The sequence below is a fragment of the Callospermophilus lateralis genome, chromosome 6 (genome assembly GCF_048772815.1).
Source record: "Callospermophilus lateralis isolate mCalLat2 chromosome 6, mCalLat2.hap1, whole genome shotgun sequence".
Lineage (NCBI taxonomy): Eukaryota > Metazoa > Chordata > Mammalia > Rodentia > Sciuridae > Callospermophilus > Callospermophilus lateralis.
The window spans coordinates 23,841,831-23,855,040 of NC_135310.1; the positions used below are offsets into that span (position 1 = coordinate 23,841,831).

Sequence of the window (13,210 nt, forward strand, 5' to 3'; positions counted from 1 at the left end):
AAACTTGACATTAACCTGAACCTGGGTAATGACTACAGTAGGATACAGTACGCGGGTGTTCTCCAAGGAACCATGTTTTGGAAGTTTGGTCCCCAGTGTTTCAAGGTGCGAGGTGGTAGAACCACCTCAAGGAGGTGGAGTCTAGTGGGAGGTCACTGAGGGTTCTAGTTCTCATGGGACTCCAATTAATTCCTAAAACAGAACCATTATAAAAGAACAAAACTGACCACTCCCTGCTCTCTAGCCTCTTCACCATATATGATCACTGCTTCTCACATGTACCTTTACCATGATGATACCTGCCATATGACACTGCCTCTCAAACTGTGAGCTAAATACATTGTTTTCTTCATACATTACCCAGCCTCAGAGATTTTGTTATAGCAACAGAAAACAGACTCATAGAGTGACTAAACCTAATGCTCAGGGCAGTGGCTGGATATAAAATGCTAAATACAGCTATCCATGTTTCTGAAAGAATCATATGTTATAAATCTAGAGGCAAAGGAAGATTCAAAATGGTCTTGTCCCAGGCCCACAATTTAGAGAGGAAAACAGAGAAGTGAAGTTATATATTCGAGATCAGCTGGCTAGTTAATGGCTGAGCTCGAGTAAGGACCCTCATTCAGAAACCAAGGCTCTTCCCACAACATCAACCAGAAAAAGTACATTTACATTCAAAGTTCAACAGCAATTATGATTAAAGGAGAAAGTCGGAGGATGGTCCAAAACCAACCTAAAAAATATTTAAAGCTCTTTGGTCAAAAATGCATGTTCTTAAGTAGAAGATGTTAAGCAATGTAAAGAGATAACCTTGAAGAGGAGTGGAAAACAACTGTGGATAATTCTCCCCAAATCTAGCATCGAGTCAGAAACCCCTTACTGCACAGCAGGGAGCAGGTGCTTTGGTTCTGTGTTTGCAATGGAATCAACACTTCCTCAATCCTTTTATTTATCAATTTTTGATTATTCCTCACCTCCAGGTGAAAGAGGGAGGAAAGGAAGTAAGAGAAGGAGGGAGGAAAGAATGGAGGGAAGGAGGGAGGAAAGAAGGGAGGGAGGGAGGGAGGAAAGAAGGGAGGGAGGGAGGGAGGAAAGGAGAAAGGGAGGGAATAAAAGGCTAATATGAAAGTAACACCATGATTTTCTCTGGCAATCAAAGTCTCTTGACCGTCATCACTGAAGAAAGAATTAAACCATTCTGTGTGACTCTTCGCCCTAAATACAAAGTTCCAAGTAAAAATAAATATTTGTGCAGTACACCATAATATTTTAGAAAGCAGAATCAGATTCATTATGTGATTCTTAATAGGAAAATTATGACTAAATGAGGGGTAGTGACTAATAATTTATATTTGGACAAATCTTGCAACCTACTTTTTAAGATGTAGGATTTGCCACCATATTTAGGAAACCACAAAACCTCCTGCCCTTGGTTTGGCTTCTCTTTCCCCTCCTGAAGAGAATACACTTGCTTTTTGTGGGTGGAAATGAAATTCATTTGACAGAATTAAAATGGGTATCACAGACAAGGAAACAGAGCATGTGCTTATTTTCTAGACCACGATCATTTGGGAAGAAAAGTTTTGATCTGTGTATTCTGTTTTGATGGCTGCTTTTCTCGAAGCACGGAGGAAGGGCAAATGGCCACTACTCTGACTGGAAAATAAAGGGGGCAACTTCGTACCCTCTTTTCATCTGCTGTAGTGAGAACCAGTGAAAAAACATACTGTTTAACCAAAGGTATTGCTACAAAATATTACCCAGTTAACTTCAGTACTTATTCTAGAAAAAATCTTGTGATTAAAGTTTAGAATACACTGGGCAGACTCATTTATTTGTTATTTACTCAACACAGACGATATACTAGGAATTGTGTGGATACAAATTCAAACATCACCCAACACAGATCCAATAATGATTATGTTCACCAAATCAGGAATGTAGCCTATTAGAATGCTAACATTGTAAAAAAAAGTAAATGCAAATCTAATAAGTATTATTACAAAGGAGCCATATAACGTGATCTTTATCAATAAGGTGCATGACAGAATGGATAGAAATCTGATTTTTTTTTTAAAATACAATACTGAAGATTAAACTCTGGGGCACCCCACCACTAAGCGACATAAACAGACCTTTTTATTTTTTGTTTTAAGACAGGATCTCACCAAGTTGCCCAGGCTGGCCTTGAACTTGCCATCCTCCCACCTTAGCCTCCCAAGTCACTGGAATTATAGGTGTGTTCCACTACATCTGGGAAGAATCTGACTTTTATGATAATGAATAACCACTTGCATGTTTTCCTTTCAAAGAAAAAGGAACAGGACAACTTTATTCTAATGCCATAAGAAAAGATGGGTTACTTTTCACCATCTATTTTGTTGCTAATAGACAGGAGTTTCGTACCTGTTCTTCCAACAATTCCTGCCATAGGATATGGATTTCTTGTAACCTATTCCAACGCTCTTCAGTCCAACGGCACACCGCTGTCCAACGCTCACCAAGTTTCTAGGGGAGAAAGAAAACCAGCCTCAGTCAACACAGCCTGAAGAGAGAGCAATCATAATCCTTAGAAAGTTTAATTTCTTTTTTTTATTTGTTTTAATTAGTTATGAATGACAGTAGAATGTATTTATGCACTTTGATATACATATATGGGGTATAATTTCTCATTTTTCTGATTGTACATGTTGTAGAATCACATTGGTCATGCAGTTATATATATATATATATATATATATATATATATATATATATATATATATATATATATATATATATATATATATATATATATATATATAATGTCTGTTTCATTCTACTATCCTTCCTATTCCCACATCCTCTCCCCTCCTCTCCCTTCACTCCCCTCTATCTAATCTAAGGTAACTCTATTCTTCCCTACTGCACCTCCCCCCTTATTGTGAATTAGCATCCACATATTAGAGAAAACATTTAGCCTTTGGTTTTGTGGGACTGGCGTATGTTGCTTAGCATGATATTCTCTAACTCCATCCATTTATCTGCAAATGCCATAATTTCATTATTCTTTAAAGTTGAATAATATTCCATTATAAAACAAAAATTGTGCATATTAATTGAGGACCACATTTTTGTTGCATGTACGCACTGTATAATGTTTAAGCCTATCTAACTCATCCATGCATGTTTTATGAGGTACAATGGTATCTGCAATAAACAATCTTACTAATAAATTAATAAATAAATCATTAAAAAGTTACAATTCCCATTGCTCTTTGTTACAGAGTAGCAATTTATTTTTTAAAAAGCACTTATTTTAAAATTGCTTTAAAATAGCACTGACTAATCCTATCAGTGTATAAATACAAGAGAAAAAACAGTTTCTACAGAATTTAATTATTTCACATAACTAAGCAAGAAGGTAGCACAGCTAGAATTCAATCACGCTGCTTCCATTTCATTGTGAATTTTATGGAAAAAGGTGATATTTTTGCTGGGCATGATGGTGTATTCCTACAATCCCAGCAGCTAGGAAGGGTATGACAGGGGTATTACAAATTGAAGGCCAGCCTCAGCAACTTACTGAGGCTCTCAGGAACTTAACAAGAACCTGTCTCAAAAGAACTGAGGATGCAGCTCAGTGTTATGTGCCCCTGGGTTCAATATCCATACCAAAAAAAGAATGTGGCATTTTTAAATATATCTTTTTTTTAATTTTTCTTTTAGAGAGAGAGACAGACAGAGAGAGAGAATTTTTTAATATTTATTTTTTAGTTTTTGGTGGACACAACATCTTTGTTTGTATGTGGTACTGAGGACCGAACCCGGGCCGCATGCCTGCCAGGCGAGCGCGCTACCGCTTGAGCCACATCTCCAGCCCTACATATATAGTCAAAAGAGTAAACATGTTTACTTTATGTACTTCAATTTTTTTCAGACTATAAATTGCAGTCTATCAGTTTTATTTCTTTATCTTTTACAATGCCAAAATGTTTTTATCTACAGTACCAAAATTATGATAAATGTTTAAACTTATAAAAGCATTCTGAATAAGAGAATTCGTACAAAATAAAATGCTTATTAGATTATTGGTTTATATCACATAATTCATAGAAAACTCCACATAAATAAGCAACAGAATCTTACAAGTATAAGCAATACTAAATAAATTTGGTTAATCTATTTTAAAAAGTCCTTAATAATGGTTTTTCCTAAAAAAATTTATTACCACTTTATAAATAATGCTTGACAAATGTTAAAAATTTACACTCTACTTATATGTGAACAAGAGTCAATTTATATTATACTATTTTGATATTTAATTACCAATGTAATCTTTTTATGCAGCAAAGGTAGAGAATGTAGAGCCAGAAGAAAGCCCTCCAGTTTCAGGATGGTAACCTATTGTCTATTTAAATTTCAGGAACATTGTAGGGCACGATGGCACATGCCTATAATTCCAGCTACCTGAGAGGCTGAGGCAGGAGGTTCACAAGTTAAAGGCAAATTAGACAGACCCTAACTCAAAATAAAAAATCAAAAGGGCTAGGGATGTAGCTCAGTGGAGGAGCACCTCTGGGTTCAATTCCCAGCACTGACAAAAAAAAGAACTGCAAAAATATACTATCACCTCATTGAAAAAGAAGCATTTTGTTGGGCCTCCCCAAAATGTTGTTTACCCCACACATAGATCTATCAAAAAAAAAAAAAAAAATAGGGGATGTTAAATCCTATATAGCTGAGATTCTCGAATTCTAGTATGCGTATACAGATTTTTGTACAGTGAACATCCACTGGCCATCTTTTCCCCAGCTCCCTGCAGTGCAAGATTTCAGGACTGCATGGGGCTAGAATCCACATCTTGAAGCATTCTACAAATTCTTTGAGTATTTTTGATTAAGGTCTGGAGACCATTTGTGATCCATTCCTGGGCTTCCCAATCTTGTCACTGCTGTACACAAGGAAGCTGGGCAAGCAGCCCCACCCATTCACCCCACAGGCTGAAGTCAGTACCTGGGCACTCCTGTAAATCACATGCCATGGTACCCCAACTGGGAAGGTCAACCAATGGCAGGTGCTACGATTTCCTCCAAACCACCAAAATTCATGGCACACATTTAACATTTAGGGATATTAAAGAGGAAGAAACTTAATCTAATCATGCTATGTAAGGCAGGTCCTCTGACAAGTGAGCAGATTAGATTATTAAGTTGGTGCCACCGTGATTGAATCCTGGTAGCTTTATAAGAACAGAAAGAGGGGCTGGGGATGTGGCTCAAGCGGTAGCGCGCTCGCCTGGCATGCACACGGCCCGGGTTCGATTCTCAGCACCACATACAAACAAAGATGTTGTGTCCGCCGGAAACTAAAAAATAAATATTAAAAAAAAATTCTCTCTCTCTCTCTCTCTCTCTCTCTCTCTCTCTCTCTCTCTCTCTCCATCTCTCACTCTCTCTTTAAAAAAAAAAAACAGAAAGAGAGACCACACAGAAAGATACACATGTTCTCCCTCTATAATGTGATTCAGCCAAAGGTCTCTCTCAAGAGCCTATGCCATGATCTTTAGACTTCCAGCCTCCAAAACTCTGAGTTGAATAAATCTCTTTTCTTTATAAACTAGACTGTCTCCAGTGTTTTCTTATAATAATGAATAGCTGACTAATACAGTATATTTCTACCCTTTTGGATAAACAATGACTTAGGACTTAAAGCCCAGGAAGAACACAACTGGGTCTTGGAACATAGGTCCTCCAGAACTGTCCTACTTTGCAGATTTCTTACCTGTAACTGATCTTCCAGAACAGCTGTTGCATTCTCACCACTGTTTTCATCAACAATTACCACCATGTGAGTTAAGGAATTTACTTTCACCTGTTCAGCCTCAAGATCATTTTGCAAACTCTAGAGGGAAAAAAAAAAAAGTAAGATACACTATTATTTCTTGTCTTTCCCACTTACCTATTTAAAATCCACTTAGTTGTCAATAGTAATTAAGCACACCTAATGAAGCGTCATATTTAAATTACTAATCATTACCCTAAGTGTTCCACTAATGAAACAAGGCTGCTATACATCTTTCTGTTTCATTATGAAGCAAAGCAGTCTGAAAACATAATGTCAAAACAGATTGCTAATGGATGTTGTCTCTTCTGTGCCCAGTTCTAGTGGGCACAACAACAACCAAACAAGCATAAAGGAGTTGAATGTCTAAACCAGGAATTACGACAAAAATGGAGACTTGGTAAATCAAAAAGTCCAGAGCTTAAATACACAGAGTCAAGCTGCTTGATCTAGAGTCGCATGGTATAAACTGAGAGATGAGCAGAGGCTGGATGGTATGCAGAGCCCATTCTCATCAGCCACACAAAAAGCAGTTGAGGACATCTGGACCTTCCCTTCTTCCCTTTTCCATGGGAAAGCCATGGCCATTAGACCTACAGAGGTGATTTGTGTAAACGCTATCCTTAGTGTTGTCTGCTCCCTCTTGAGTAGTGCTAATGTAGCCCCAAAACCTTTAATGAGTTATCTAGATGGTTCAGGGATCAATAAAATTCTTTAATGTACAGAAAGGGCATTTTACTCTACCTTTTTTTTTTTCTTGGCTGAGATAAAGTTATCTACTCAACTTGTAACCAAATTAAATTGTCCACCATATTTTGATTCCTCAACCGGTACCTGATGCTTTTCTGGATCATAGAAAAGGCAACAGGGTTTCTTACAGGATTAAGTACAAGTGTCTCTCAGAGTTTGCTTCCTCCCCAACACCCTGCATTAACAGCAACACTCTAGGGTTTTTTGTTGTTGTTGTTGTTTGTTTTTTGTTTTGTTTTTTTAAGAGAGAGAAAGAGAATGAGAAATAATTTTAATATTTATTTTTTAGTTTTCGGCGGACACAACATGTTTATTTGTATGAGGATCAAACCCAGGCCGCACGCACTCCAGGCAAGCGTGCTTGAGCCACATCCCCAGCCCACTCTAGGGTTCTTAACCACTTATGGGTCTCAAAAGACCCTCCTCAAAAATTACAAAAGTGGCTGAAGTTGTGGCTCAATGGTAGAGCACTTGCCTAGCATGTGTGAGGCACTGGGTTCAATTCTCAGCACCACATATAAATAAATTAATAAAATAAAGGTCCATCAACAACTAATATATAAATTTATTAAAGCTGCACAATTTTTTAAGAACATCACATATACCCTTATAAAGTTGTACATGTGCTTTCCTCTCTGGCCCAGAAAAGTGACATCCCCATGAGCTCCACCCTCTGAGCTGCTAAAGAAAAGACAACTCACAAGTGTCCCAACACTACACTAAAGGTAGAAGCTATCAGCCCCTGAGAATGCTAAGTGCTGCTCTTTCATATTTGATGAAGTAAAAAAGAAACAGGAGACAGATTTACTTTATGTTCTTCAAGCAACTTCTGCAGGGACTGTACATCATCGTCCAGGGGGCGGGTTTCCATCTTCTGAATGCGTTCTTCCGTGAGGGTGAGCCAGGCCGAGAGCAGCTGCAGCTGCTTCTTCTGCAATTCCATCAGCACGTCATGCAGCCTGGCCAGGGGACACAGCATCATTCCCACCAGCTCTTTCCCTTGCAAAGGGACATGCCCACTCCAGGCACCAAGAGATGGAGCACAGGAACACACCCACATACAGCCACTAATACAGTGTTTGGTCTTTAAATACAGAAACCCGGGGGGGGGGGGGCGAGTTTTATTTTCTGCCTAAATGGAGCCAAAGAATGTAAATAACATCATCTTCTATTCATATTAGAATTATTGTTTCTTCCATCAGGAATTCCTGCTCGTAAAATAGGTGGAAATGGTAATAGAATGCAATACACAATATATGAAATAAAATGGACTATGGGAAAAGATTGCTTTATAAATAAATGGACCAGTAGATCCATACATACCACATAGTCCTGTCACCACACCCAGTTAATGGCTGCCAATTTAAGTACCATGCCAATAGAAAACTCTCCACTTGGAATGTGTCTTCCCGTTTTGCTAATTGCTGTATTCCAACTTTTACCTTGGGGCTGAGCTAACTTATCAAAAAGGACACAAAGATCATTTAAGCCCCAGCAATATAACACAGAGGAGCTAGTCAAGATGTCATGAGGCTGGTTCTGTGCTGATCTTGTTTTTGCACAGAAAGGCAGACTACCTCCTGAGCTCAACTGTACAATGCAGTCTGTGGAATACAGTGCTCACCTGCTGAGGCATACTCACCGGGACTGTCTCTCCATGCTCTCCACCCGGAGAGCCTCCCACCGCGCATTCAGCAGGGTCATTTGTTCCTGAATCTCAAACTCCTCTTCATCTGACAGGGTGCCTTGTGTGATCAGCTGGTTTCCCGCCTGCAGGACACTCCCCACGCTGCTCTGGTGTGCGGTCAGCTCCATCATAAAAGCCTAGACAGGTATACCGTGAAGCTCTGTGAGCCGCTCACTACAAAATATAAATACCTAGCGCAGCCTAAATATTGATGCAGCAAAAAAGGTAGCCTAGTAGAGCACATGTAAGGTAGATTTTGGCGCAATGTTTTAAGGTCTGAAAATAAGAAGCATCTGGCATAAGTCAAAGAAAAACTGATCAAGGAAAACTGTTATTTCTGATAATACCTGCTTTTTTTTTAAGTACATGCTAGTTTTCCTTCCAAGGATTGTGGAAGTAGGAATAAGTGTCAAAAAGTTGGGCATGGTGGTGCATGCCTATAATCCCAGGTAGCTGGGAGGCTGAGAAAGGAAGATCACAAGTTCAAAGCCAATATGGGCAACTTTGCAAGACCTGTCTCAAAATAAAAATAAAAAGGGCTGGAGATATAGCTCAGAGTACATGGGAGCAATCCCCAGTATTGCAAAATAAATAAGCAAATAAATAAAACACCACACTCCTACAAAAGGAGAGGCTTACCACTTCTATACTTTTGAATCCAAAAGAGTAAATAAGATCTGTCAATTAAAATACCTACACCAAAAAAGTGCTTCACCAGAAAGAAATCTCCACATGGTCAAAAATCACTTCACTGCAATATATCATATCCTCAAAATAGCAAGGAACTCTCATTACATAAACTATATAGGAACACTGGGTAAAACTGTACATTTGCTTAATCTATAACAAATAAAAATAATCACTTCAATCACTTCCTGGGAACACTCAAAACCTAAAGATTTGGTATAACAAGTCATCGTTTTGATTTTTAACCCAAGCAATACACTTCAGAAATGAGCAGAACTATGCACTGATTTCCATCAGAGCAGAATTTAGCAAACCACAAACCCAGTATCAGGATAGAGCCCTGGATTTTAGCACAACCCACAAGGTAGATAGATGCAGCTCATGAACTACAAATATTTACTTCGTGGGTGGCAAACTGGTCTTTGACTTCTTCCACATCATCAGAAATGTCATCCTGCTCCTGGAAGGTGTCCTCCGCAGAAAGCAACCAGGTCAGTACTTCTTCCAGTGCTATCTGATAGCTGTCCAGATCCATGTCCACCTCGGTGACAGTGCTGGGGGTGTCAGCTCGGGGACTCTGATGTTCTTCCTCTGCTGCTGTACTCTATGAAAACAAAGCCAAGAAAAACTCACAATTGTCAGGAGGGATCAGCATGCACTGGTGAACCCAAGACAGGCACCACTGAGTCTCAGGTATTAATTTAATTCTCAGGAGTTGGGGTAGCAATTCCAAAAATTCATCAGAAAGCATTTATTTCGTGTATTAGAACAGCAAAAGGTACAACAGCAGCACACACTCATGAGTTCTAGACTCCAGGCCATTCTAATATAGTTGGGGAGAGAGAAATAACCCACATGAAACACTTCTGAACAAAAATAAATGGCTCTCAGCAAAGTTATAAATGTTGCAGTCCCATCAGTGTTGCTATTTGAGTTTACCAAAGGCTGAAAACAACTGGGAAAGTTTCATAGAAGAGCTGAACCATACTGAACTTTGAACAACGAATATCATTTACAGAAAAAGAGCCATTGGAACTCTGTTTTGACCCCTGGTTATAATGCTTTTACTGAATTGAATTTTAACGCTGCATCTCAGACACTGAAAGACAGGCACATACACAGGCTGTGGTACTGATTGTACTGATTGGTTTGGGGTTTTGTTTTTTGAGGCCATGGCCCTTTTGCTACCTTAATTTTTTTGGTTTTGGGGGTTTTTTGTTTGTTGTTGTTGTTGTTTTGTTTTTGTTTTTGTTTTTTAGGGCTCATAAAATCAATTTCTTTAAGCTCTAAGAAACTGCGTTTTTCTTTCTGTATTTCAGTATCTTATCACCAAACCCACTTGTCTCTTTGTTCTTTTGTTCCTGTTCAGAGCAAAAGTTCTTTAAAATTGATGCAGACTATCTCCACGGCATTGACTTTTATCCACTGTTTTAAAACAGAATATTTCGTTCACAGATGAACAGAGAACAATAAGACATGCTCTAGTACTTAACAGAGAGATTTCACTAACATTCCCTTTCACTTGCTAAGTATACCCCCAGACCGAAAATGAAAAGTTAAAAGATCCACTTTTCTACCATCATCTTCACAGTGACAAAATAATCAACCAGCCCACTAGAATATTTCTATAATAACTGCTAGCAAAACATACATAAACCAGAAGGGCTCCAAGCAAACCCAAAGTGCTGATCACCCGTGGTTCTCACTTAAACTTCAGTAGCTCCCTAGCTGTCCAGCTGAACCCCACCTTTTGCAGAGTAACAGCCCAGGGACCTCCACCTGGCTCAACAGCAGCTGCCAACCAATGAGTAATTAATCTCAAAATTCAGTCCTGGGTCTTTTTTCCTCCGTTTTGTACACTCTGGCTTGAATAACTGCATCTATTTCGACAGAATTTTAAAAACTATCTATGTCTGATGCACACATTTCACATTCACATTTCTGGCCTCAAATTCCCAACTACCCTAACACCTTCATTTCATGTTTCATGGGCATATCAAAACATGTCCATGGTTAACTATCCCCTTTTTGTTTTATTTTCCCAAAATGTATTCCTTCTCAGGCTCTATGCATCTAAATACTCCAGCTAAATTCGCAAGCCAGCTTGGCTTCTTTCTTTCATCTTCCATATCTAATATGGAAGCAGATCCCATCTGCAAAAATTATCTCAACTCCATCCAGACCTTTCCATCTCCATAACTACCTACATCTCTCCGCAGGACTAAGACAGCGTGCTCCCATTTGCCACTTAGACTCCTACCTCCACAAACCACTCCTCACACAGCAGAAGGTCTTTAGAAAATGCATCACATCCAAAAGACTCCCTGCCTAAAGTCTTTCACTGCTTTCTCAGTGCTCCTAAAATACAGTTTAAAATTCTTAACAGAGTTTACAAAAATTACTGTGATAGCAAGAAATAGAGAAAAGGAGAATATAGTTGGATTTTGGTAAGTTAATCAGAGAAGATCGCTCTCTAAAGGTTCCACTTAGACTATGGAGAAGTGGCCAGCTTGCTGGGGGATAGTGGGTGGAGGTTTGTTTTGCACATGGCAAAGTGCTGGGGAAGAAGAGCGAAGGTCCACTAGAAATAAGGTGTGAAGAGAGGCCGCATCAGACAAACCACATGGGAAGAAAGGTCTTTAGTCTTTCTTTAACAAAAAGAAGGAAAACTCACAGAAGATATCTTGGAGGAAGAATTAAAAAAAAAAAAAAAAAAAAAAAAACAGTAAACTGAATATTGGAGTTAACAGACCAGCTAGGGAGGCGGGGAATGGACCAGTAAGCTCTGAGCTGAACGAGGAAGGGGTGGATGGTGCCAAAGATAGGAAAAGAGAAATGAGTGAAGATCTAGACCTAAAATCCTGAATGCATAGAGCTGAAATAACTCTAAGGATCATGTGGGACCAAATCTCTATACTATAATAAGGCTATAGAAGAACTGGGAAAGTTAGTGACCAGCCAGAAGCCACATGGATAGGAACCAGCACCTATGAGATGGAAGGTGTATCTACACACACACACGTCCAAAAGGTATCAGTTAAAACACATGAGGAGACGTTCAACGGGCAGACAGCTGGGAAGAAGCACAGAAATCATTTGCTGATCACCTACTGCGACACAGCACATGTGTGTACAAAGGCCAGAGCTGGGAGAACAGCGACCATTAGCACATGCTGGAGAGTAGCAGAAGGCAAGCTATGTCAAAGAGCAGAGGATTAAAACTTCACCACACTTCATTTCTTCTTGCCATTCAACGTCTGACACTAAAGAAAGCATATAAATAAGGAGTTTCGTGTTAATACACCAGCTTGTCGGCAAACAGTAAATGGTTGGTGCAGTTCTCATAGTGCCAACCCCAAACCTAAATATACGTAATTATTTTACATACACATCATAAAGGCAAAGACAGTCCCCTTCCCTTTTAAGACAGAATGGCACCAAGTGTGATTACACCTGTAATCCCAGCAGTTCGGGAGGCAGAGGCAGGAGGATTGCAAGTTCAAAGCCAGCCTCAGCAAAAGCGAGGCCCTAAGCAAATTAGTGTGATCCAGTCTCTAAATAAAATATTTAAAAGGGCTGGGGATGTGGGCTCATTAAGATCCTCTGGGTTCAATCACCAGTACCAAAAAACAAACAAAAAGAATGGCGTGAATTATAATAATTAAAATATCCTCTTAAAGAAAAAAAAAAGAAGAAGAAGAAGAATCCTGGTCCAATAAAGAGATAATTGCAAAACCAAGAGGCAAATCCAGATTATCAGAGTCACCTCAAAAGGTACATTATGAACAATCCACAAGAGACAAACACAGACAGTCATAAGATGTTAAGAACTTTTCCTCACATCCACATCTCTTCTCTTTTCCCCAATCAGTTTTTTTCTGTTTCTAAAAACCATGCTAGTTTGAAATAGAGAAAAATATAAAGTATTAGTACATACTATCCAAATAAAATGTAAAATAAATAAGTAAGTTTTCTGAACCGTAGGAGTTGGGGCAGGGGTAGGAAATGCTAGGTCACCTCATGATTACCATCCTAACATGGAAATTCAGTTAACATTTTTTAACAAGGAAGTTGTAGAATACAAATGCCAAAACAAACTGAGAGGAAAAATTATAATAATGATAGTTTATGCTTGTCAAATGCTTAGCAATATCATTTTGGACACTTTCAATACATTGTCAAGCAGCTAGTTTCAAACACATCCATTGAGAGGTTAAATAACTGACCCAAAGCAAGTAGCAAGAGAATGAAATTTAGACA

General features: G+C 38.9%; 1 protein-coding gene across 5 annotated transcripts in view; it reads right to left on the minus strand.

Annotated features, from left to right (window-relative positions):
• Utrn (utrophin) overlaps nt 1-13,210 on the minus strand; it is a 508,059-nt gene that overhangs the window by 364,737 nt on the left and 130,112 nt on the right. For all 5 annotated transcript variants that reach the window (XM_076858171.2, XM_076858170.2, XM_076858169.2 and 2 more), the window contains 5 exons: nt 9,351-9,554; nt 8,219-8,400; nt 7,385-7,535; nt 5,767-5,886; nt 2,410-2,511 (listed from right to left, as the gene is read on the minus strand). In XM_076858171.2, coding sequence (XP_076714286.2) covers nt 2,410-2,511; nt 5,767-5,886; nt 7,385-7,535; nt 8,219-8,400; nt 9,351-9,554 — 759 coding nt within the window. The remainder of the gene's footprint in view (nt 1-2,409; nt 2,512-5,766; nt 5,887-7,384; nt 7,536-8,218; nt 8,401-9,350; nt 9,555-13,210) is intronic.